Source organism: Rhinoderma darwinii, chromosome 5, assembly GCF_050947455.1.
Source record: "Rhinoderma darwinii isolate aRhiDar2 chromosome 5, aRhiDar2.hap1, whole genome shotgun sequence".
NCBI classification, from domain to species: Eukaryota; Metazoa; Chordata; class Amphibia; order Anura; family Rhinodermatidae; genus Rhinoderma; species Rhinoderma darwinii.
The window spans coordinates 22,863,746-22,891,419 of record NC_134691.1 but is presented as its reverse complement, the minus strand read 5'-3'; the positions used below and the strand labels follow the sequence as shown (position 1 = coordinate 22,891,419).

Genomic DNA, 27,674 nt, shown 5'->3' with positions numbered 1-27,674 from the left:
GGGGTTGTGAACCCTGCGGGGAAGTGGCTGAAGTGGGGGCAGCACAGAAAAGGCAGCTAAGTGCACAGTGGAAAATCATTACTTGCTACTGGTATTTAATATATTTAATCTGTCTGGTAATAAAAAAAATATCAAGTGTATGGACAAGTTAATACAGATACGAATACTTTACCTCCAAAAATAATCCAGAATGCACAGGCATAGGGAATGTAAAATTCTCCATATAGAAATAAGAATTTTAGGACGTCAGTTACGATCTTTCCGAGCATCACAATGAACGGGCCAAGTAGTCTGATAAAAAATAAAAAACATTACGTACAGCACCAAGCATGGGAGGCTGGAACGTGTTCATACAAGTGTTAGTAACGCATGACATATGGCCGGGTGCTTGTTGTATATGGGGTCAGAAGCGCACAAATTTATGATACATTAGAGACGAATACCACATTGAACTTTTGTGTACAATAACAGCAGCTCTGACATTATTTTTTAGGTAGATAAAAAATTGTCCTTTTGTTATGATATTGATAATATTAGAACCTTAGAACAGGTTGTCCTGACATGGTCATAGATCTTAAAGGGGTTTTCTGCTTTGGACAATTCCTTATTGTTAGACAGGTCCACCAAAATAAGCTGATCAAGCTGTCCCACTGCCGGGGACCTCAGTGATCAGCTGTAATCTGTGAGAAAAAAAAGACGTGTTTAATTCGCCTGCAGCGCCACCACAGGGGAAGTGCAGCATTGCATGGGAAAAAATGTAAATCACTTGGCTGTCCATGTAATGTATGAATGTGCCGGGTCCTTCAGAGACTCTCTTTGCTTCCTAATATGATATTTGGCGATGGGTTTTCGAAACCAGACAACTCCTTTAAGAATGAATTCACACACTGCAGATTTTGTTGCAGAAATTTTTGCCAGTGAAAATCAGTACAATTAAGGGCTCATTCACATGAACGGGTGTCAAATTGGCCGTGAAAAACTGCAGTTTTTCAAGGCCGATTTGCATTCTTGTGGGACCCGATTTTACAGATCCTATTTTTTCACAGGCCGCTCACACAGTTTGTAAAAAAAACAAAAACCTACGGTGTGTATAGCCCCATAGAAGAACATTGATTTTAATGCAGCCGTGTGTCGGCCGATAAAAAATAGCCCGTCAAACGTTTGATTATGCCGTTCGTGTGAATAACCACTTATGTGAATGGAGTTGTTTCTGCAGAAGTCCTACTCTGAACTAGTAGCGGCCACCACCGCACCGCTCCCTCCTTCACTCATACTCACCTTTTCATGGTACTGCTTCATTCGTTCCAGGTTGCGGTCTGGCTTCCGTCCACGCAGTGCCAGCACTACTACATCTACTATTCCTGGTACTACTGAGGACAGCTCACACTACGGGTCAGTTCACAAGTTGCGTAAATACTGCAGTATTTCTGCAACAGAATTAGTTGCGGAAAATCCGCAGCAAATACAGTAGCAGCAAAGTGGATGAGATAAAACAAATCTCATCCACACATTGAATAAATACTGAGCGGAAAATAATAGTTGTTGTGTTTCCTTATTGGCGGGTTCGCAGCGATCCCGCCGCAAAAAAACGCAACTCTGAATAAGATTTTTTTTTTTTACTTACCTAGGAGTGTTTCTTCCTCCAAGCCGGCCTCCTGGGATGATGCCTCATCCCGTGTGACCGCAGCTGCAGCCAATCACAGGCTATAGCGGTCTCCTGGGATGAAATGTCATCCCAGGAGGCCGGCCTGCTAGAAGGCCGGTTAATGCAGCAGTTTTCAGCAGCGGACGGGCTGGGTGAAAGACTGATCCACAGTTTGGTGCGCTTTTTCACCAGGAATTCTTTGCGGAGCACAGGGCGGATACACTGCATTTATATCGGGAGACTATTTCGGGCGTTCAGCGATCAGGGGATTCCTCACCCTGAAGACCAAGACCCTATACAAGAGTTGGAGGGTGAAAGGCTGAGGGTCCCCCTGAAGATGGGTTCACTATACCCTTTGCCATCCGAAAATATTATTACTACACTATATTTATTTATTTCTGTTACTTACATAGCGCCAACATATTCCGCATCGCTGTACAGAGGTCCTTATCCCCATTGGCGCTCGCAAACTCCCTATTGGTATGTTTTTGGGGTATTGGATGTAGACCGTCACAGCTCTATTACGGATAATGGATGTTGTTAACCAACTGATCATAACGGTACTAATAAAGACTAGTGTAAACTGATGCACTTTGGCATAAGTTTGACTCCAATAGAAAAGAACGAGGATCTGTTGACTGACCCATCATGACCTTTTCCCCAAAAAACTGCAAAAAGTGTAAACCTAACTTTTCATTATAGATCCATCAATGGATCCTATTCAGTGCTATGAGATTTAAACGGATGCCAGTTTTTGTTGGTATTTAGCATGATCAGTTGTTTTTTTTATCATTAAAGAGTATGTCCAGATAAGAAAACCCATTTTCATAACCCCATAAGGGAATTCTGGCTTAATAGAGGAGGGGTCCTCTGTTTAGCATCATCATCTCTTGGCCAGAGTGGAGAGTGGCTACGAAGAGCATCTCTCACTCTGGAGGACCTGTCTCAAAACACACTGTGCAATGCATAATTTCCCCAGTGGCGGCGCTGCAGGGAAATTGAACAATTACGATCTGTTAATTAATAAGAGACCCTTTTAACAAGTAGGGATTGTCCAAAGCGGTGAACCCCTTTAAGGTCAGTGAGTGACTGATGAAAACTGATATCATTTGTCATCAGTTTTTCCATCAATTTAGATCAGTTGCAGAGCAAAAATAACTTCTGCAAAAAAAAAAAGTTTATTATTACTTTATATACCTTGTCTAATAGACTGGAAGGTGTAAAGCAAAAAATTATTCTGCACGATCCTGGCTGTTTAACTCCTTAGATGCCGCGGTAAAATGTGGACCACAGCATCTAAGCAGTTAGACAGAAGGGGCTGCCTCTATCACCCCATTCACCCCATTGGTGCCGAATCAATGCGATTGCGGGGTGACAATATATTTTTACGGCAACAAAGGCCCTAAAACTTCTATTTTAACTTTGAACTCCAGGGTCAGGGACTAATAAGATGACTGCCAGCTTTAACTGACCGGTACATTACGCTGAAATACAGTGTCCCATAGTGGGACTAATACAGGGTTAAAATAAGGATCAATAAGATATTTTGAGAAAAAAAAAGTAGAAACCAGTTTTTTCCTTGTACAGTGTTTTTACTGTGCAAAAGTACGAGCACTGTGGCCCCTGTAAAACAGTTGATCAGTGGGGGGGGGGGGGTCCCGGGAGTCTGACCCCAACCCATCAGCTATAAGGGTATGTTCACACGCAGTGACCAAAAACGTCTGAAAATACGAAGCTGTTTTCAGGCGAAAACAGCTTCTGATTTTCAGACGTTTTTGTAGCAACTCGTGTTTTTCGCGGCGTATTTTACGGACGTTATTGGAGCTGTTTTTCAATGGAGTCAATGAAAAACGCCTCCAAAAACCTCCCAAGAAGTGACATGCACTTCTTTTTCATGGGCGTCTTTTTACGTGCTGTATTTTGAAAGCGACGCGTAAAATAACACCTCGTGGGAACAGAACACCGTAAAACCCATTGAAAGCAATGGGCAGATGTTTGTAGGCGTAATGGAGCTATTTTTCAGGCGTAATTCGAGGCGTAAAACGCCCGAATTACATCTGAAAACAGTGCGTGTGAACATACCCTTAATTGTCTATCCTAAGGATAGGCCATACATTTTTACTGGCTGGAAAACTCCTTTAGGGCTTATTCAGACGAACGTATAATACGTCCGTGCTACGCGCGTGATTTTCACACGTTTCGCACGGACCTATGTTATTTCAATGGGGCCGTTCGGACAGTCAGTGATTTTCACGCAGCGTGTGTCCGCTGCGTAAAACTCACGACATGTCCCATATTTGTGCGTTTTTCGCGCATCACGCACCCATTGAAGTCAATGTGACGCGCGTGATTCGCACAACAGCAGTAAAAACTATGAATGGAAACAGAAAAGCACCACGTGCTTTTCTGTTTACAAACATATAAACAGAGTGTCATAATGATGGCGGCTGCGCGAAAATCACGCAGCCACGCATCATATGCTGATGACACACGGAGCTTTTATGGAGCTTTTGCGCATGCAAAACGCTGCATTTTTTGCGCGTGCAAAACGCACACGCTCGTGTGAATCCGGCCTTAAGTCATTTATACTGCAGGGTGAATGGCGTTAAAACAAAACCCTAAAAACAATGGCAGAGTTAGCTTCTTTTTTTTTTTTAAACCTCTCCCCGTCCCATTGCAAAAAAACTTACACTATGCATTATATGTACCCCAAAATGGTGGCATTAAAAATACAATTCATCCCGCAAAAAACAACAATAGTGTTTTTTTCTATTTTAAATTTAATTTAAACTTATTTTAAACTTTACTGGATTTGTAGATTTCGCTGCAAATCGGCAGGTAATCCAGAGCAAAATCCGCAACAATTGGGTTTTGTTGCAGATTTTGACTTTCACATTGAATTCAATGGGGAAAAACTGCAAGAAATCCATTCTTAGGCTTCATTCAGACGAACGGGAAAAACGTCCGTGCAACGCGTGTGATTTGCACGCGCGTTGCACGGACCTATATTAGTCTATGGGGCCGTGCAGACATGTTTGTGATTTTTACTCAGCGTGAGTCCGCTGAAAAAAAGTCACGACATGTCCGTTCTTTCGGCGTTTTGCGCGCATCACGCACCCATTGAAGTCAATGGGTGCGTGAAAACCACGCATGTCACACGGAAGCACTTCCGTGCGAACAGCGTGATTCGCGCAACAGCTGTCAAAAGGATGAATGTAAACAGAAAAGCACGTGGTGCTTTTCTGTTTACAAACATCCAAGTGGAGTGTCATAATGATGGCGGCTGCGCGAAAAGCATGCAGCCGCGCATCATACGCTGCTGACATACAGAGCTGGTAAGTGTTTTTTGCGCACGCAAAACGCTGCATTTTTGCGTGCGCAAAAACGCCACGCTCGTGTGAGTGAGGCCTTAGGGTATGATCACACGGCTTATTTTCAGCCTTCTTTCGGTACGTAAACGCCCCGAAAAACGTCTGAAAATATGGGGGCTGAAACCCTCCAAACATCTGCCCATTGATTTCAATGGGAAAAATGGCGTTTCGTCCCCACGGGGCGTTTGTAAAAACGGCGCATAAAAAAACGCCTTGTAAAAAAGAAGTGCATGTCACTTCTTGAGCCGTTTTTGGAGCCGTAAAAAACGCATGATTCACGCACCTCGCACAGACTTATATTACTCTATGGGGCAGTGCAGACTGTCAGTGATTTTTACGCAGCGTGAGTCCGCTGCGAAAAACTCACGACATGTTCTATATTTGTGCGCTGTTCGCGCATCACGCACCCATTGAAGTCAATGGGTGCGTGAAAACCACGCATGGCACACGGAAGCACTTACGTGGAACGCGCGTGATTCGCGCAACAGCACTGAAAAGGATGAATGAAAACAGAAAAGCACCACGTGCTTTTCTGTTTACAAACATCCAAACGGAGTGTCATGATGATGGCAGCTGCGCGAAAATCACACAGCCGCGCATCATACGGGGCTGACACACGGAGCTGTTAAATGCGGCGTTTTGCGTGCGCAAAACGCACACGCTCGTGTAAACCCGGCCTTAGGCTGAGTTCACACGGGATGGATATGCTGCGTAAAATCACGCAGCATATCTGTCCGGTGCACCACAGGAAATTCTTGGCGAAAAACTGCAATGTACCCGGAATGTCCGCTGGGAAAACTGCAGCACTTAGCCGGCCTGCTAGCAGGCTGGTCTCCTGGGATGACGTTTCATCCCAGGAGACCGCTACAGCCTGTGATCGGCTGCAGCGGCGGTCACATGGGATAAAGCGTCATCCCAGGAGGATGAAGCACAGACTCCTAGATAAGTATAATATATTTTTGTTTTCTGAGTTGGGTTTTTTGCGGCGGGATCGCTGTGAACCCACCAGAAAAAATTGCAACAACTGCTATTTGTTGCGGGTTTTACCTCCCCATTCAATGGGGAAATCTTGCAACAAATATGCAGCATTTACGTAAATACAATTGACATACTGCGGAATAAAACTGAGTGTTTTTCCGCTCAGTATTTACGCAGCGTGTGGGTGAGATTTGTTTTATCTCATCCAGCATTGCTGCTACTGTATTTGCTGCGGATTTTCCGCAACAAATTCTGTTACGGAAAATCCGTTGTAATTACGCAACGTGTGAACTGGCCCTTACAGACCAAAGTGGCTCCTTGCTAGACAAATCAGTTATTGGACTGTAAGGGGCCCATAACTTGCACCGGGCCATTTGATGTCTATGTCCGCCCCTGGACATAGACAGCAGTGTCAATTGCAAATTTTGGCCTGAAATGAGACTCATTTTTTTTAAGAGTGTCTTATGATCACCTCTGAGCACCATTTTACAGTTTACATAAAGGATGAATCTACAAAAGGTAAGTAATTTTTTTGTACTGCTGTGGTTACAGATTTAAAGCTAAAATCTCCCAGCATTCCTTGCTGGCTCAATGCTTTTACAGAACTTGCTCTGGTGATTTTTGGGAAGTGCCCTCTTTACACCAGGTACTGTATAGTAATCTAATATAGGAAAAAATGACTGTCCTTCTTCATTATAGGAGCTTTGTTAATGTTTTTGTTGTGTGTTTGACAACATGCTTGTTGACAGTTTCCAATAGTAACCAGTAGAAATGTGAATGCAGCTCTAGACTATAATCCAGGCTGTAACTCAGCGCGAGTACAAGAAAAGTAATGTAATGTATCTACAAAGTGACTCGGCTTTATATATAGATGATATATTTTATGTATGTTATAAATTATCTATATATTATTATAGATTGTATTATATAGACTGTAAAATTGTGCAAATATACATTTTATAGCATCATATTTGCTCTACCTCGTGCAGCATTGACAGCATGATACAGTACACATTTACGCAAGTTCGTCCCTTTTTCCTTGTGCCCTTATTGTCTGTGACAAATGAGAGCAGGTGGTGACTGATTAGTGAATGACCCGATCATCGTTCTTTTCCCCGTCAGTGTATCAGATCTACTACACTGACAGGGAGAAATAAATGATGAGGGGGTCACTCAATCATCAATCACAGCCTGGTTTGTGACAGCGCGAGTCTCCATGAATGACAGCGGAGGAATGTATAATGCACCAGGAACATCCACCTTTGGTAACCCTAGGTTTTAGCCAGAGGCACAGGGGCGGACATACCGCATGTGCAGCCGGTGCAGCTGCACAAGGGCCCCGCGTGGGAAGGGGGCCCGTTCCTCTGCTGGCCGACTCAGTTCTCAGCTGCGCGATGCTGAGGACTGAGACAGAGGCCCGTGGACAGTAGCTGCGAGCCCATCAGCGGGCCCCCCGTGGACAGTAGCTGGGCAAAGAAAATGTGGGCAAAGAAAATAAAAAAACTATACTCACCTCCTCCCTCGCCTCCGTTCACCCGCCGCAGCCCCCATCCTCCTGTCTCGGTCTGTGTTACAAGTGTACAAGGCTGCACTGGTGACGCGCTGCCGATGGCACGTGACCGCTGCTGCCAATAACTCCTCATTGGTGTGCTGCTGAGGACAGTAGTTCCACAGCAAATCGCTGTTGAGGGCATTGATTGGCTGCAGCGGTCATGTGCCATCGACCGCGCGTCACCACAGCAGCTTTGTAAACACAGAAAGGGATAGGGGCTGCGGAGGGGGAACGGAGGCGCCGGAGGAGGTGAGTATAGGTTTTTCATTTTCTTTGCCCACATTTAGGGACTTAGTTTAGATAAGAATTTAACCCGGAAAAAAATGTGTTACTTGTGTTCTAAACTGGTAATAAAATGTACAATATAAATCTTCCTTCATAATTTTTATTAGTAAGGTTTATTTTTATATGCATATATATGTTTAGGTAACTTTGTCGGTATTGGGGGGGGGGGGCGGGGGGGCCCTGGCACATTATCTGCACAGGGGCCTTTTGCAGTCTGTGTCCGCCACTGCAGAGGCAAACAGACACTAATCCCTGTCACTATTGTTTTTAATTGTCATAAATCCGGGTTCATTCATTCCAAATCTAAGCCAAAATAAAACAATCAAAGAAGCTAATTTTGGTCAACATACCGTAGCATAGGGATATTAAGGGTATGTTCACACGGCCTATTTACGGACGTAAATCGGGCGTTTTTGCCCCGAATTACGCCCGAAAATAGCGCCTCAATAGCGCTGACAAACATCTGCCCATTGAAAGCAATGGGCAGACGTTTGTCTGTTCACACGAGGCGTATATTTACGCGCCGCTGTCAAAAGACGGCGCGTAAATAGACGCCCGCGTCAAAGAAGTGACCTGTCACTTCTTTGGCCGTAATTAGAGCCGTTATTCATTGACTCCAATGAATAGCAGCGCTAATTACGCCCGTAATTGACGCGGCGTTCAAGCGCCTGCACATGCCGGTACGGCTGAAATTACGGGGATGTTTTCAGGCTGAAACATCCCCGTAATTTCAGCCGTAACGGACGCCCTCGTGTGAACATACCCTAAGGGCTTGTCCACACGGCGGGGGTCCGTAACGGCTGAAATTACGGGCATGTTTCAGCCTGAAAACATCCCCGTAATTTCAGCCGTACCGGCATGTGCAGGCGCTTGAACGCCGCGTCAATTACGGCCGTAATTAGCGCTGCTATTCATTGGAGTCAATGAATAGCGGCTCCAATTACGGCCAAAGAAGTGACAGGTCACTTCTTCTACGCGGGCGTCAATTTACGCGCCGTCATTTGACAGCGGCGCGTAAATATACGCCTCGTGTGAACAGACAAACGTCTGCCCATTGCTTTCAATGGGCAGATGTTTGTCAGCGCTATTGAGGCGCTATTTTCGGGCGTAATTCGGGGCAAAAACGCCCGATTTACGTCCGTAAATAGGCCGTGTGAACATACCCTTACAGGGGGACCCCCACCCTAGAACACCCTCTATGAGCAGCTCTAGTAGACGCAACCACTTCATGCATTACACAGCTGGAAATGTATGGACTGTTGGGGCTTATGCTGATTGAAGGGGTTTTCTGAAGACAGACCCATCAGCTGATATAAAAATGATGAGAGAACCACTTTAATGAGACAGGTGCAGCTTAAATATAGGCATTTACAAGTGTTAATAAGGAGGTTGTTTTCATTTACAGTAAAATATGTCATTGTAATAAGAAAACGTATAAAATATTGTGGCAAAAACTGCAACAACGGTACATGTTATCTGCAACTTTGTAATATACTTTGTGTTTCATGTCGTGTGACATGAATTTTGTTTTTATTGCTTGATTTATTTGCCGTTTATATAGCGCCAACATATTTTGAAGCAGTGTACAGAAATTCACTTCTGTGAATGGTGACATTGTTGTAAGTTTTTTTTTTAATTATTCCTCCTAGAAAAATTACCCACTAAAAATACATGCTGTAGTGCGGGTTGATACAATTATGATGATACCAAATTGATATCGTTTTTTTCTACCGCATGTTCTGAGACCCATAACTTTTTTCTTTTTCCATCGATGGAGCTGTGTGAGGGCTTGTTTTTTTGAGGGGTGAGCTGTAATTTTTAAATATTTCCATTTAGGAGTGCATATGACCAGGGCCGGGTCAAGGTATTTTTGTGCCCTAGGCAGATTAGGTATACACAGTGCCCACTGTAGAAAGAGTCCCACAAAGAGCCCCTGTAGATAGTCACAAGCGGCGTCCCCTGTAAATGGTGCCATATACAGTATCCCTGTAGACAGTGCCACATACAGTGTCTTCTGTAGATAGTCAGAAACAGTGCTCCCTGTAAATAGTGCAATATACAGTATCCCTGTAGAGAGTGCCACATACAGTGTCTCCTGTAGATAGTGTTACACACACAGTGCCCCCTGTAGATAGTGTGCCACACAGTGCCCCGTGTTAACAGTGCCACTCACAGTACCCCCTGTAGAAAGTGCCACACAGTGCCCCTGTAGAAAGTACCACACACAGTGCTCCCTGTAAATAATGCCACACACAGTGCCCCTGTAAAAAGTGCCACACACATAGTGCCCCCTGTAGATAGTGCCACACACCGTGCCCCCTGTATATATAGTGCCACACAGTGTCCTGTGAGGGATACATTTTGTTATTAATTTGTCATCGGGGAACCCTTCTAACAAAAATGAACTATCTAATGTAGACAACCCCTTTAAAATACAATAAAAAGTAACACAATAATCATGTTGTTTTTTTTGTTTAGTTTATAATTTTCCTACAAAATATTATACCTATTTCAGTGCTATGAGGATGGATAATATATTTTATTCTGATGACCGAGCAGTCACATGTGAATGCAGCCAAACATGCTACTACTTACCGGATGGCTCTTGCGTGTTTCATTAGCCTTAGCCAGAGAAAAATGATGGTGACTGCAAAGACTCGGACATGAGACACATGTAGATCAGAATTGTGCTGCACAATCACATCAGCTATATGAGTGAGGATGACAGCCAGAAGAAGAAAATACACAATCCAGTCGAAGACATTCCTGGGAATGATAAGAAAGACATTTGTATAAAAACATTCATATGTATAATCTATGGGTGCAATTTATGGTACAGGGAAATGGTTTAAGATTCTTTATCTGGTATTTCACTTATTACATTTTGACAACCATTCGCCTGTTCATGAAAATTAGAGAGCTTATCAGCAGTCGCCTACGTAACACAGAAGCTAGGCCTGGGCATTTTCTTTGCTTTGTAGACTCCCCTCTGTAGTGTACACTGGTGCTTGTCTCTACCCCTCCCATCACTATCATTACTACATTTTGCCTCTTTACACTTCTATGAAACCACATCCACCATTAACCGTTTTCTTTCATTTAAAAAGTACCTAACATTATATTTTTATTTTATAATAAATATATTATCTTATTACAATGGGTTTAAAGCTTTATTTCTTTGCTATAGAGCTCTCTTTGTATACGCTGGTTTGATAACTGTAAGGGCTTATTCAGGCGAACGGGATATACGTCCGTGCAACGCGCGTGATTTTCACGCGCGTCGCACGGACCTATATTAGTCTATGGGGCCGTGCAGACATGTGCGTGATTTTTACGCAGCGTTGGTCCGCTGGGTCAAAGTCGCGATATGTCCGTTCTTTGGGCGTATTTCGCGCATCACGCACCCATTGAAGTCAATGGATGCGTGAAAATCACGCATGCCACAAAGAAGCACTAACGTGCGAACAGCGTGATTCGCGCAACAGCTGTGAAAAGGATGAATGAAAACAGAAAAGCACCACGTGTCATAATGATGGCGGCTGCGCGAAAAGCGCGCAGCCGCGCATCATACGGGGCTGACACACGCAGCTGTCAAGTGCCTTTTGCGCACGTGTGAATCCGGCCTTAGGGTATGTTCACACGACCTATTTTCAGACGTAATTCAGGCGTTTTATGCCTCGAATTACTCCTGAAAAGACGGCTCCATCACGCCTGCAAACATCTGCCCATTGCTTGCAATGGGTTTTACGATGTTCTGTTCAGACGAGGTGTCATTTTACGCATCGCTGTCAAAAGACGGCGCGTAAAATTACGCCCGCGTCAAAGAAGTGCAGGACATTTCTTGGGACGTTTTTCGAGCCGTTTTTCATTGACTCCATTGAAAAACAGCTCCAATTACGTCCGTAAAAGATGCCGCGAAAAACGAGAGTACTTGCAAAAACGTCTGAAATTCGCCTTAAAACAGCTCCGTAATTTCAGACGTAATTTGCTACTGCGTGTGAACATACCCTTAAAGGGGTTTTCCACGTCCCCTTCAATGTTTACCAGGCGCAGCTCCGTACTTTTAGCAGTGGCTGTGCCTAGTGTTACAATTCGCTACAACTTTGTTCCATTCATGGAACTGAACTGTAATACCATGCAGAGCCACTAATAAAAGTACAGAGCTGTGCTGTACTGAACAGTGCGCAAGTGTCAAGAGCTGGACCCCCACCGGTCAAATATTAATGGCTTTATCTAAGGATAGGCCATCAATTTAAAGTAACCCGAAAACCCCTTTAGGAAAACAGTGACAAAAAGCTACCCCTAGTGGAAGAAAACGGAATATGGGTTTATATTGATTTATTGTGTACTGTCCAAATGCAAAAGGAGCTCTTACATTGATCTGATCCTGCAGTCATGAGTTACACCCTTATCTACAAACAGTAGTTTAGCAAGCATAGGAGGCAGATGGAGTGGAGTAACACATCACTGCAGGATCAGACTACACCGGGTTTGTTTGTAGTCTGTAAGCATGGAGACACATAGGTCTACATAGGAGCTATATACACAAAACGGTTAGATTTTTACTCATTGTAGATGCATTGTGAAGCAATAGAAAATATGGCTGTAGAAGTTTACATACCCTTTAATTACATTGTAAATCAAACAGGGATAGGGTCTGATGTAGTTGCAATTTCTTTACAGTGCTATGGGTACATTCTCCGTTACTATACATAGAAATTATACCGTTTACAGCATAAATTCCTGGTTTAAACCTTTCGTTAAGCCTCCAACACCAATGTAACAATCTATTAATTTCAATTTAATTTCACAATTAAAAAAAATATCACGGTTACTCATTATGATTAGACTTCTAACCTTTGCCGTACACTGAGAAATTGACAAGTGAGTTAATCATGATGCCTTGGGACTTTTTACACTGTTTGTATTAATACATTCACATGAGAAATTAATCTCACATTTATCAGCCTGTGAGTGTAAAGGTTTTCCAAAGCTTATAAAATAGAAAGTAATTAAAGGATTTTTATTTGAGAGCATCTGTAATCTCTCAAAATGTAGAGTTTTGGTTCTGAGACTAAAATTTCAGACATACACTGCAAAGGAGAGACTATGTGAATGAATGCCTTAAAAACAGTTGTACTCTCCAATAAAAAAAATGCAAAACACAAAGGCTCCGCCCCTGAGGACCTCCAGTTTAAGACACTCCAATCAAATTCATAGTTGTACTGATGTGGGATTAGTTGTCAAATCCATACTGACTTGAGTAGTTTGGTAAGTGGTATCTGATTACCTGATGGGTTCAGTGTCAGCGGGTCCTGCGTGTCTCTGACACACAGGATCCACTGTAATGTCCGTGGTCGCTGACCACGAACTCCTTCCATCCAGCCGACGCCCTTCTCTCCAGAGATGTTTGCAGATGCGGCCGTCCTGTTCCACAGTGACCACCAGGGTGAGCTCGCGAGCTCAGTCCAGACTTAAGGATCCAAAGTGCACACAGCTGGGAGATTGAGCTGATTGCTCCCAGAGCACCTTAGGCTATAAGAAGGGCTGTGCCCCTCCCTGCAATGCCTGAGCGTTGTTGTCGTTAACCTAGTATGTCTAAGCAAATGGTCTCCTAGTGTTTCCCAGTTCCCAGTGTTTCCCGTTCCTGCTACCTGTATCCTGTTACCTGTATCCTGTGCTATCCTGGTCAAGTACCATGTTGAACTAAAGTCGTGCTGTGCTGTATACCACGCCTGGAGCCTGCCTGCTGCCTAGTCCCAGCCGAGCCTGTCTTGCTACAGTCTGAGCTACCACAGGTATACTATATGAACTATAGACTGTGACCTGTGTCCTGTTGGCCAGCTGCCATACCGTCAAGGCGGTACGGCCCAGTGGGTCCACATACCCAACGTGACATCCACCTGTAAGCTATCACATCTATGTTATGAACTTAGATGTGATGGATAACAGGTGGATCCTGCGTGAGCCGCTGTCAATAAACCCATCAGTCCCACGGACCTGATGGGAGCAGGATTTAGCCCTATATACAGCTGCTCTGTGTGGAGAATACGGAGCAGCTGTATCTAAAAAAGCAAAACAATTTTTTAGTAAAGATTACGTAATGCTACACTAAACACACTGACAAACCTGTTTATTAAAAAAAATGTCCATCAAATTTGACATCAAAATGACCTCTAAGAGGTTTTTTCAGCTTATTGTCAAGAGACCCTTCTAACAAGTAGAAATTGTTGAAAACTGAGAACCACTTTGATCTTTGAATGAAACCTGTAGTATTTTAGTTTTGATAGAAATAGCAAGTTTTCATGTAAAGAAAGTTAACAAACATCAAATGATACTAGATGGAAGATCTGATAACTGAGAAGGGTTTTATTTAATTTGGAGAACAGTGTTTTTGATAGTCGTTAAGGGGAAGTATGGAGCTGGCTCATGAGCGGGCTCCATAAACCATACTCAGCCGACACGTCACTGCAACGGGCGGAATTAAAGATCACTTTGATTCCGCCCGTTTAACACCTTAAATGCCGCAATCAACATAGACCGCCGCATTTAAATTGTTCGAATCAGGGGGACACCCCCTCGAATGCGGCATCGGGCCTTCCTCCGCGACGGGATCGGCCAGTGACTATAGTTGTTATGGCAGCCTAGGGGTCTAATGAAGGCCCCCCAGGTCTGCCATCTTTTGACTCTTTTGAGGCCTTGCCTCCGGCAGGGCTTCAAAGGTGACTGTCAGAATCACGATATACTGCAATACATTAGTATTGTAGTATATCATGCAAGCGATCCAACGATCGCTGGTTCAAGTCCCCTAGGGGGACTAATAAAAAAGTTTAACACAGTTAAATAAAGATTTTTATAATGTTCCAAAAAAAATATTTTTCCCTAAAGCAATGTTAAAAAAATAAACGTTAACATAACTGGTATCGCCGCGTCCGTAAAAGTCCCAACTATCACAAAATAGCGTTGCTTAACCCGCTCGGTGAACGACGTAAAAAAATAATATGTAAAACATGCAAATTGCTGTTTTTTGGTCACCTTACCTCTAAAAAAAAAAAAGGAATAAAAAGTGATCAAAAAGTCGCATGTACCCCAAAATGGTATCGGTGAAAACTACAGCTCGCCCCACAAAATTTAAGCCTTCACACCTCTAAATTGGTGGAAAAATAAAAAACAAACATTTTTTGTTTTAGCAAATAGTTTTATTTTTTAAGTGGTAAAACATAAAACACAACATATAAATTTGGTATCGCCACAATCGTATCAACCTGTAGAATAAGGTGAATATGTAGTTTTTACTGCCTAATGGACGCCATAAAAAAAAAACTCCCAAAAATTGTGTAATCGCTGTTTTTTGCCCATTTCACCCCAGAAATGATTTTTTTTCATATTCCCAGTACATTACGCGGTACAATAAATGGTGCCATGAAAAACGACAACTTGCCCCGCAAAAAAGAAGCCCTCATATGGCTATGTCGACAAAGAAATTTTAAGAAAAGTTATGGCTTTTGGAAGGCGGGGAGGACAAAACACGAAAATGAAAAAACTCAAATTGGCCTGATCTTTAAGGGGTTAAAAAATTATATGGGAACGTGGTTAGATGAGAATGACTTGAGGCACCTCAAATGAACAGGTTAAAGTGGTTATACAGGATATAACAGACATGGCTGCACACTGGCAGACCTTTCCATGGTATTGCAGTTCAGCTCTATTGAGGTGAATGTGGCTGAGCTGCAATACCACACACAACCTGTGAACAAGTGTGTCACTGTTTTTGAAAGAAAGCAGCTATGCTTTTCTAATCCTGGACTACCCCTTTAATTCAACATGTGGTTAGCTGCCGTTGGTGAGTCACAATGACACATACACAGATAATACATCCAGAAGAAGTAAATTCAAAACAGACACAACGGAAGTGTTTCTCTATGCAGAGCAGCACAAGAGCAGTGCATAGATCCCAGTGTGCAAAGTCAAAGAAAGTATGCCTCATCCAAAGCTAATTAGACTGTGGCCTCAGGGAAAAGTATTACTGAATCAAAAGAGTTTAATGGGTCCATCGGTCTCCCTTCTCCCTTTGGTATTAAATGCTTTATAATTGAGAACTCGGTTGCAGATTAACCTAATACAATGTTGAACGGCTCTTGGAAGTAGGGTAGAGTTCAGGATGCGAGCAAGAAAGGTTTTTGTGTCGCTCATCATCATAAATCTATAAACTCATATCATCTGATCCAGGCAGGTGAGAGTAACTGACCCCCCAAAAATGGGGAATTTTTTTAAGGCTCCAATATGTGCAATACTATCATTGGTTTATTTCTTCCTATCTGTCCTTTAGTCTGACTACAATTTTGTCTCTCCAAACCTCAATTTTCCTCTGCTATCGACCAAGGGGCCCGACCACTACAGTTTTGTCTCATTGCCTTCATCAACAATCACTTCTTCTTCCGTTGAGTGTTACCTGCCCTAGTTCCAAAAAATGTATCCACAGAATGAACTCCCTGGGAACCCCTGGATAACTTGTCACAAATTAACTTTAGGAGAGAAAGCGAGTGAACCTACTGGGTCCATTGGATTTGGCTGTGAGTAAAAAGGGGGGACGGAGTCGATTTTACCTTTAAAATGCCCTGATGGGGTATAGACTTTGGGCAGAGAACCCCCAGGTCGAATTTCCAGAGCAGTCTCCAATAGAAACCGCTGATAGCTTATAGATTTACACATGCAAGGTACAGAATAGTAAGGCAGAAGCATGGTCGCTCAAATCCAAAATCAGGACATGCAGAGTTCAATAAGAACGGGTACAAAGATGCAGGTCAGGACACGCAGGGATCAAAGAGCAAAGGCAATTTTCTGACCGCATCAATCCACCTATAGCAAACAATAATCACCAGGAACCTTGGTCAGGCAACGTACAAGTGGTAAATGCAGGTAAATATAGCAGGAGATGCTCAGACATTGGCTAGACGGCAACGATTTGATGAGCGCTGGGTGCCACGTGTATATTTGTACTGTACGTGGAAAGCATAAATCTACTAAATCCACTAAATCTAGCTCTGTTGTTCTACAAAGAAGAATATTAAACATTTATAAATATCTTACAGAAGGCGCAGTTTGAGAAGACGGAGGGAAAATCACACAAATCAATAAGACAATAAACTGTCACCACTTCCACAGTCTGGAGGCAAAATACATGAATCACTTTTCTTCAGACAGTAACGTTTTTTTAGTGTTCTCAAGAACTTCATGTACCAAGATTTGAACCCAGACTCATGGTGCCATATTCATTTGTATTTGAAGGGCAGACAATACATGGAAAGCACAGAAAAATTCTGTAAAAGTCACATTATTTAAGCCAGTGGTTCTTAACCTTATTGGAGGTACTGAACCCCACCAGTTTCATATGAGCATTCACCGAACCCTTCTTAATTGGAAAAATAAAATATGATTTTTTCAAATTCAAAACATAGGTATATATTTTACTGGTGCACAAAATGAACCGTGCATCAACATCACTGTGTTCAAAGAACAAAACCATCAAAACATAATAATGAATATTTACTGCAAATCAGTGTGACTTCTGCTGTTGCCTTTCAGAGACCAGTTCAGAAATGCGCGGCTTCACCTTGGCAAGTGCCACTCTCATGTCATTTTCGCAACAAAGTCTGTTCCTTTTCTTCACTTTTATGTCCAGCATCCTCGAAAAGGATTGCTCGCAAAGATATGTTGTAACAAACGGTATGAAAATCTCCAGAGCTTTCTCAGCAATAACAGGGTACGTTACCATTTGTTGACACCAAAACGTTGAGAGCGTTGTTGTTCTGAAGAGTTGCTGTTGAACCTGCTGAATTTCAATGATTTCATCGAGGTATTCATCATTGACATCTGTTGTCTCAACACTAAACGTGAACGGCTGTCTCACCCATGCTGGATATGACTCTCTTGTAGGGAAGTATCCGTCAAGAGACTTTGCAAGCTCATCTAAGTGCGTGGCAATTGCTTGCTTCAGTTCCGCGGGTACAGAAATGTCTTCGATTCCAGATACATCTTCGATCTTACTTATACAGTCATCCAGCAGGGGAAAGTTTGCAAAGTTATCGTTCTCTGTTTATCGTTTCCATAACGGTAGCTTTTTTGAAAAGCCTTCAGGTTTTCTTCTGCTTCGATGATGTTGACTCCACCGCCTGCATCTGTTGATTGAGATGATTGAGAGCTGCGAAGATATCAGCCATGTACGCTAAAATGAGAATGAATTCAGAATTTTTGAAGCAATCCGCATTACAATGTTGGTGCTCTTGCAAAAACAGGGCTAATTCCACACGCACGGCAAAAACAGGATTCAGCACCTGTCCCCGGGATAACCACCGAACGTTAGAATGGTACAGAAGTACCTCGAATTCAGAGCCGATTTCTTTACACAGCTCACTGAAGATGCGGTGCCTCAGAGCACTATTTCGCACATAGTTCACGCATTCCACTACATTTTTAATACTTCAGCCAGTTTTGGAGGCAAGGTTTTTGTTGCCAACGCATGCCTGTGCAGAATACAATGCGTAACAATGATGTGTGGTGCATCGGCTTTCACTAGCGCACCAAAACCAGACTTTCTTCCCAGCATGACTGGAGCTCCGTCCGAACAAACTGCAGAAACCATATCCCACGAAAGATTGTTGTCTTTGAAAAAGTCATCCCCAAGTTTCTTCACATCGGCTGCCTTAGTTGTTATTTTACAAAATAAAAAAATCTTCCTTTATCACGTCGTCTTTCACATAGCGCACGATAGGCCAAACGATGTAGCGTGATCACCTGCAGTCAATGATGGCCAAACGGAGCGTGTCATCACGAATCATATGAGTTGGAAATGTGTCTTGACCTCCGCCGAACCCCTGAGACTGACTCACCGAACCCTTGGGGTTCGATCGAACCCAGGTTAAGAACCACTGATTTAGGCATTAACGGTCCAGTGAAGATTTTATTCCAGCCAGGTGTGAGAATGAGAAGTAAAAAGTAGTAGAAAATGAACACTAGTCAGTTCCAACAGGTCAGAAATTCATTTTTTATTTTTTTTTAAATATCCTTTTTATTGTCAGTTTTCACATTTTCTTACAAACATTTCACGTAAGAGTTACATCATGAGTGCGCAGCACTCAACTGTCATGGGATTAACTTTTAAATTAAATTCAACATAACATATAAACACACCAACATAGAAAATATGGCATAATTGTCGATCTTCAGATGGACCAAACAAACATGACTCCCCCAACTCCAACACCACCTAGATCATAAATGAGTTTCCACTCATCCTTTCTCCCCCAGCTGGTTCACAGTTGCATCCTCCCTAAAACGCCTGCCAAGAGCTGCATGCAGTACCACTTTGTGTACTGGAAAGGCCTAACAATTTCCGCTATTTCGGCTGTTGTACATTGCGTTTCTATAAATACTTGCCACTTATCAAATAGCTTCTTGGTTCCCATTTCCTTCCGCCTTTCCACCTCCACCCTCTCAAGAACCAATAACTGTTTCAGCCGTGACACAATCATTTCTAACCCCGGCGTGTCTGCCTCTAACCAGTGACTCAGGAGGCATCTCAAAGCTACCAGTAAAATCGTGTGCACCAACACGGGAGGTGATCTCACTCTTCGAGCACCCTCTTCCTCTGGCGGCCGCGCCTGATGGAATAGTAGCGCTTGAGGCGTCATTGGGAGATTCGTTTTCCAATGGTCCTTAATATATTTCTGTACCATCCCCCAAAATCTTTTCGTATGTACACACCCCCACACTCCATGCCACAAATTCGTCAGTGGTGTATTGCACTTGGGACAACTTGTAATGCGATCAGGGAAAGATTGTGAGGGAAAGATATTAAAGCCATATATAGCTGCATGCATCAACTTAAAATAGGTTTCCCTCCAGCTCTCATTTATCACACTCTTCCGTACCGTCTCCCAACCCCCCAGTATGGTCTCTCCTATATCTGGATCCTGAGTCCACCGTTCCCAGCTTTTAAAACTAATCCTTAATTGCGGACGAACAAAACCCTCTCTCAATGCTCTATACATTCCTGAAATGGTCGCCCGCCCAGTTGTTGGACCTATGACCTCATCCAGAGTGTGCGTAGTAGCTTCCTTACTCAAATCCCTGAGCCTGGAGGTACAAAATGTTCGTACCTGAAGTACTTGCAAAAAATTGACTCTATCTACTATGGGTCTGAGTTTAGTAGACCTCTTTTCCTCTGTATGCATAAGATCCCCTGCGCTACCAATGCCTACCCTCCCCCATGAGGCAATTCCGCCCCCCTTGTCCATTCCCGGTAAAAACTCTGGATGACCGCTCAACGGCATATACTTCGATACCATGTGGGGTAACCTAAACTGCTTACGTACCACTTTCCAAGCTAGAACTGTATCTCTCAATACAATGGAGGTTTTGAGACGGCACGGAAGAGAAGCGATTCTACAATGTAACAAAGCTTTCAGGTTCCAGGGTGAGGCATATTCCCCTTCAAGATCTAAATTGGAATAATTACTTGTTTCATGAAGCCAATCTACTACATGACGCAAAAGACAGACCACGTTATAACCCCTGACATTCGGAAAGTTCACACCCCCTTCTTGTTTACCCATCATGAACTTGGTGAGCGCTATACGCGGCCTTTTTCCTGCCCATATAAATTTAGTGAATGAAGCCGTCAATTTCGAGACATCCACATGCTTCAATAAGAGAGGTAGCGTTTGAAAGGGGTATAGCAATCTAGGAAAACTAACCATCTTGATCAGATGACATCTTCCCAAGAGGGACAACGGCAATTGGCCCCATCTAGTGAGATCCGCTTGTATTTTTTTAATTAACGGGGGATAATTTAAGCCATACAGAGTATCTGGTACCCTCCCTATTTTGATACCCAGATAGGTAATGCAGTGTTCCACCGGTGATATCCCGCAACCCAAGGATTGCCAAAAGGTCTTTGGCAGTGGCCTGCCCAACTCCAGCAGTTCGCTCTTAGCTATATTGACTTTGTATCCCGAGAATTGCCCAAATTCCTGCAAAAATTGAAAAACCTTCCCTAAATGCTCCTGAGGGTTTGACATAAAAAGTATGACATCATCAGCGAACAGGGCTAATTTCACTGCACAAGATCCCACTTGAATGCCTCTGAACATGTCCGATTCCTCCAAGAATCTGGCCATAGGTTCCAGTGCTAGATTGAATAGCAGGGGCGACAAGGGGCAACCCTGTCGTGTTCCTTTATGTAATTGGAAGGGATCTGACAGGAACCCCGAGGAGTGAACACGTGCTTGCGGGCTATTGCAGACTCCCTTCAGGAAGACCCGGAAATCTCCCTGAATGTTCATTTTGTCTAGCACCATCCCCAGCCATTCCCATTGTATGTTATCAAAGGCTTTCTCTGCGTCTAGTGCTAAAAGTGCCGGCCTGGTACCTGGCTTGGGATCGTGCCTGACTGTTTCTAGCACCGTCAATACCTTGCGTAAATTTGTCACTGCAGCCCTGCCCTTTACAAAGCCTACCTGAGATTTTCCCACCAGTATGGGTAGATACATAGCCAGTCGATTGGCCAAAATTTTTGTGAGCAATTTCTGATCTTGATCTATCAGCGAGATGGGGCGGTACGACCCTGGGTCAAGAGGATTCTTCCCCTTCTTGGGTAACACCTTTATATGCGCTACCTTGGCCTCTGCCGGTAAAGCTCCCGTTCCTAGTAAAGTATTATAATATGCCACCAAGGTAGGGCTGATTTCTTCTCTCAGAGATTTGAAAAACTCCCCTGTGAATCCATCCGGACCCGGGGCCTTCCCGTTAGATAATGTTTTAATGGCGCTCCAAACTTCCTCTAGTGTAATCTCCGCGCTCAAATGACCATTCTGCTCCTGGGTAAGCCCTGGCAACTTCACCTTCTCCAAAAATTCCCTCCCTTTTTGGAGATCTATGGGTGTTTCTGAGTAAAGGGCTTGGTAATATTTACTTAATATGATTAATATTGATTTTTTTTGGGTCCGAGGTAGGAGTTCCGTTTGATTCTTTAAGTGTTGAAATATGTGCCGGTGCATACCTCCCCTTTGCTAACCGCGCTAATAATTTGCCCGCCTTATTGCCGAAACGCATTAAATCAGCATCAAATTGGGACCGGTAAATACTCTCTCTTTTGTCTAACCATTGATGAAACTGTCGCTTGGCTTCCTTCCATTCCTCCCCCAATAGCATTGATGGCGAATGTAGGAATGCTGTGTACGCACGCCGTAATCTGTCGCTCGCTGCCTTGTATCCTTCGGTCGTCCTACGTTTAAGATTAGACATATACTGCATGATTTTCCCTCTTATTACCGCCTTGGCTGTACGCCAATACAATGACGGTTCCGAGCGATGCGCTACATTATCCCCATCGAATTCCATCCACCACCCCTTAAGCTTCTGTGTAAAGCCCTCATCCTTTGCCAGAAAGGCGGGAAACCTCCAGATAAGATCCGTTCCTCTAGCTACTGTGTCAGCCAATGTAATGGTAACCGGAGCATGGTCCGAAATAACTAGATCTTCAATTGCCGCTTCACGTAAACGTCGCGCCATTGCGTCACTAACTAACAAATAATCAATACGCGACCATGACTGATGAACATGAGAGAAATGTGTATATTCCCGCGCATCTGGGTGTAAACTCCTGAACGCATCTATTAGGGCCGTGTGTCTTAAAAAGTCGGGCAAGATCTTATCTCTATTTCTCTGCGAACTAGTCCCTGCGCTCCTATCCTCCTTTGAAGACCTTACAGTGTTAAGGTCTCCCCCTAAAATCAAAAACCTAGTGCGATCCTGCTGGAGTTGGGTTTCCAAGTGACCAAAAAAACCAGTGTTAACCGTATTTGGGCCATACACATTATAAATACTGATGGTTTCCCCTTCATGCTCCATCACTAGATGAATCCAACGGCCCTCGTCATCCCGCTCCTGGGACACCAGCGTAAACGCAAAGTTTTTATGTACCAGAATTATAACTCCCGCCTTACCCTCCCTTGCCGACGAGCCAAAATCCTGACCCACCCAGAACTTTTGCAAATACTTAAACTCCGGCTCGGTAAGGTGAGTTTCCTGCAATAGGGCCACATCAGGATGCAATCGTTTCATGTGCCTTAAAAGTTTGGTCCTTTTCTGTGGGGATCTCAGCCCTTTAACGTTCCAAGAAACTATTCTCATGTTATTGGACCGTGTTTAAGATGAGCTAAAGTGCCTAAAAGTCGTGTGGAGTCCAGGGAGTCAGATCCGTCTTTTCCCAAGAGCCATGTACAAACATTAACATTAACATCATAACCAAACCCTGGCTTGTAAGCCAGAACCAACAAGGCCAACCATCCCTTACCTAACAAAATCATAAAATCACCTGCGGCAAGGGTTAGCAGTCCCTTAATACCCACTGGTGTATGTGACTTCACTTTTTTCTGTTATGCCAGAACGCGCCCCTCCCTCCCCCTCCCCCCCAGCCTGCCTATATGGCTCCTTCCATGAGGAAGTAACACCTGCCCTTGCCCCCTCAGTACCTCTTTGTCGCCTGCGCACCCTTATGTACATTCCCTTATCATTACTTTAACAGCCTAGAGTCCGTTAGGATTGCATCCTCACATTTCCCTATGAACCTTGCTTCGCTTTAAAGGAACAGTGTCATGGCAAATAATTTTTTTATATGTTAAAGATGTTAGTGCTGTAATAAAAACGTTTATATTCATTTGTGTGTTTGTGTTTTACTGTTTCTTATTTTTACACTTTTTCTTCCCTATGGGGGCTGCCATTTTTTGTTCCATTTCTGTGTGTGTCGATTAACGACACACACAGACATGGAGTACGGCAGCCACAGTCCCATAGGGACTGTGAACGGCTCCCGTCCCATTCACGTCCGTGTACGGCGTCTGTGTGGGAACTGCGCATGCGCCGCTCCCACACAGTCCTATTCGAAATTGGCGCCGTCCGGCGCCATTTTCCTGTGGACCGGAAGTCGCGGCCGGACTGTAATATTACTACTTCCGGTCGCGGCTTCCGGACTTGTGCACATGGAACAGCGGCAGCAAAGGGAGCGGACGGGCCGGAGGGAGCCGCGGCGGCAGGAGCAGGTAAGACATTTCAATGTATGTTAGTGTTTGTGTGTGTTTACTACTGTATGTAAACCTACTACACTGTGGGTTACCTCAAAAAATGGCGACACACAGTGTAGGAGGTTAAACCTTTCAAACCCCTCGTTTATCCCGGCACTAGCCAGGATAAAGGAGGGGGGGATGCTGAGAGCTCACTAGAGCGAGGGCTTTTAACCCAATGTTGCAATGCTGCAACATTGGGAACAGCTCCATCTAGTGACCAAAAATGGGTAGTATTATAAATTAGAAATAATTTATAATATTTCCTGGACTCGTGCAAAAAAAAAAAAAAAATTTGAACAATGTTTAATCACCCACACACTAAATGTTTAATTTTTAAAAAAAAAACATGTTTTTAGGGCAACACCATGCCTTTAAAGGGGTTTTCCAATACTTTTTTTTATTTTTTAAATCAATGCAATGTTCCTCTATTAAGATATTAGTGCACTCTGTCTAGCTTTTTCTTGATAATAAATGGTTTTAGTAACATTACTCCCTATTGTTTACCTGGAGAGGTTTGTTTTGCTCAGTAAGTTCATTCCTCTTCTCTTCCTGTGTTTCTCCTCCCTGCATGCACTGCTCTAGTCCCAGCATGCAATGTGCATGCAGCAGTGCACTTGCTCCGCCTACTACACCCAGCTCTACTAACTTCTGCAATCCCAGTCTTCATTTTGGTGCTCTCATTCTATTACTGCTAGCACAAGCTGAAATCACTGGATATCTGCGTTTTTAAACAACACTGACCCTATATGATGATACGTAAAGTTTGGTCTTTATAATTATAAGTTTTCTAAATGTATATTAACTGTTTATACAGTCTTAGTTTTAAATACTGTATTTTATATATATATATATATATAAAATAAAAAAAATTGAATTCTAACATGTGAATTGGGATAAAAGGAGCAATACCTGTGGATCGCCGCTGCATCCTGTGTCGGAGATTCACAGTGAGCAAGAAAAAACTAAAGGGAAGCAGCGCTCCTAACTAGCCATCGATGAAAAATAATTCCCCTTCATGTAACTCTGCTACCTGTCAACTGAAAAGTCATCCACCACAGGGAAAAATGTTAGTCCATCATGTCTGATTCCCAGGTGTTTCTTTGCGGTACTCCTCTGTGTGGAAACATTTTTCACTCTGGCAGCTGATTTTTCCATTGACAGGTAGCAGAGTTACACAACAGGAAAACAAATTCCCCATCATGTAACTCTGCTACCTGTGAACTGAAAAGTCATCGGCTGTTTGAAGGGGGTGCACCGCTCGTATAAGCGCTGCTTCCCCTTACTTCATCACACTGTGAATCGCTAACTAGTTCGTATAGAAGCGAAGTATTGCCTAATTATTTTTTTTGGGCTTCCAGTTCAGTTCTGAAGTGGCTTTGAGGGGCCTATATATTAGACACCCCTATGAAACACGACATTTTAGAAACTAGACCCCTCAAAGTATTCACAACAGCATTTAGAAAGTTTATGCACAAAATGTTTTACCAGAGAAACGCAACTTAATACGTATTGCCCAGATTCTGCAGTAGAAATATCCCACATGTGGCCCTCGTGCGGTAATGGACTGAAGCACCGGCCTCAGAAGCAAAGGCGCACCTAGTGGATTTTGAGGCCGCCTTTTTATTAGGCACCATGTCCGGTTTGAATAGGTCTTGTGGTACCAAAATAGTGGAAACCCCCAAAAGGTGATCCCATTTTGGAAACTAGACCACTTGAGGAATACATTGTAGTTTTCTTGGGGTGCATGCAGCTTTTTGATCAGTTTTTATTCTATTTTTAAGTGGCGCGGTGACTAAAAAACAGCAATTCTATTGTTTTTTAATTCTATTTTTGTTACAGCGTTCACCGTGCGCTATAAATGACATATTCACTTTATTCTATGGGGCGATACGATTAGGGCTCATTTACACGAGCGTATTATACGTTTTTGCAACGCGCGTCGCAGGGACCTATGTTAGTCTATGGGGCCGTGCAGACAGGTACGTGATTTTCACGCAGCGTATGTCCGCTGCGTGAAACGCACGACGTCCTATATTTGTGCGCTGTTCGCGCATCACGCACCCATTGAAGTCAATGGGTGTGTGAAAACCACGCATGTCGCACGGAAGCAATTCCGTGGGACGCGCGTGATTCACGCAACAGCACTGTAAAGGATGAATGAAAACAGAAAAGCACCACGTTCTTTTCTGTTTACAAACATCCAAACGGAGTGTCATAATGATGGCGGCTGCGCGAAAAGCACGCAGCCGCGCATCATAAAGGGCTGACACACGGAGCTGTTAAGTGCTTTTTGCGCACGCAAAACGCCGCGCTTTTTGCTTGCACAAAACGCACACGCTCGTGTAAACTCGGCCTTACGGTGACACCAGATGTTTATAGTTTTTTTATGTCTTATGGCGTTTGCACAATAAAATACGTTTTGTAAAAAATCATTCACTTTTTGTTACCTTATTCTAAGAGCCAGAACTTTATAATTTTTCCATCAATAAAGCCGTGCGAGGACTTATTTTTTGCGTAACGAACTGTAGTTTCGATCAGTAACATTTTTCGGTAAATGCAACTTTTTGATCTATTTTTAATACATTTTTTGGGAGGTGAAGTGACCAAACAATTGTGATTTTGGTACGGTATATTATTATTTTCTTTTACGGCGTTCACCGCGCGGGATAAATAACGAAATAATTTTGTAGTTCAGGCCGTTACGGACGCGGCGATACCAATTATGTATCGTTTATTTATATATTTTTATTAATAAAAAAGGACTGATAAGGGAAAAAAAGGGGGATTTTTTTAACTTTTAATTTCTTATTTTTACACATCTTTTTTAACTTTTTTTTTTACTTTATTACTTTGTCCCACTAGGGGACTTGAGGGCAGGAGGCCCTGATCGCTATTCTAATACACTGCACTACATCCGTAGTGCAGTGTATTAGAACTGTCAGCTATTCACTGACAGCAAGCATAGTGGGTCCTGACTTTGTCAGGACCCACTAGGCTTCCGTCGATGGCATAGCCGGACGCCTTTGTTTGGTGTCCGGTTGCCATAGTAACCATCGCCGGCCGCTATCGTGTAGCAGGCCGGCGATGGTAACTTAACCCCTAAAAACCCGCGATCTCTATAGAACGCGGCTTTTAAGGGGTTAGACAGCGGGGACACAGCGATCGGTCCCCGCTGTAGGAGCTGCGGCAGCTGCTGTACGAGACAGCAGCTGTCACAGCTCCTGCACCTGTCGGGAAGACGGCCGAAACGGCCGTTATTCCTGCAACTTCGTATACACACCGCTACACACCTTCAACCTTGCGCATGCGCAGTGTAATATACACGGCCGCTGAAGACGCAGCCACATAATTTCACAGAGCATGCGCGGTGGAGTGTGTTCACCACGCATGCTCTAATTCAATAAAGAAGCACGTGGTACGGTTACGTCATTTTTGATGACGTAACCGTACAGTGTGAAAGCCGGAAACCGGAAGCAAGGCAGAAGACCAAATGGACGGGTCTGCACAGGAAGTGCAGATTTTGCATTGCTAAGGGGACGGCGACGGAGGAGGATATACGACGCTACAGCCATCTGATGAAACGTAAGTACATTGGAAAGTTATATCTTTTTCATTGTTTTATTTAAATAAATGTAATTTTTTAGTTCCGGAATACCCCTTTAAGGTTTCCCTACCTCCGTGTCCCCTATCTCCTACCACAATTTCCCTCAGTCTGCCAT

The 27,674-nt window shown here is 43.5% G+C and overlaps 1 protein-coding gene across 5 annotated transcripts in view; it reads right to left on the bottom strand.

The window, feature by feature from the left end:
- Positions 1-27,674, bottom strand: part of LOC142651276 (uncharacterized) — a 290,189-nt gene that overhangs the window by 67,663 nt on the left and 194,852 nt on the right. For all 5 annotated transcript variants that reach the window (XM_075825742.1, XM_075825741.1, XM_075825743.1 and 2 more), the window contains 2 exons: positions 10,427-10,597; positions 173-291 (listed from right to left, as the gene is read on the bottom strand). In XM_075825742.1, coding sequence (XP_075681857.1) covers positions 173-291; positions 10,427-10,597 — 290 coding nt within the window. The remainder of the gene's footprint in view (positions 1-172; positions 292-10,426; positions 10,598-27,674) is intronic.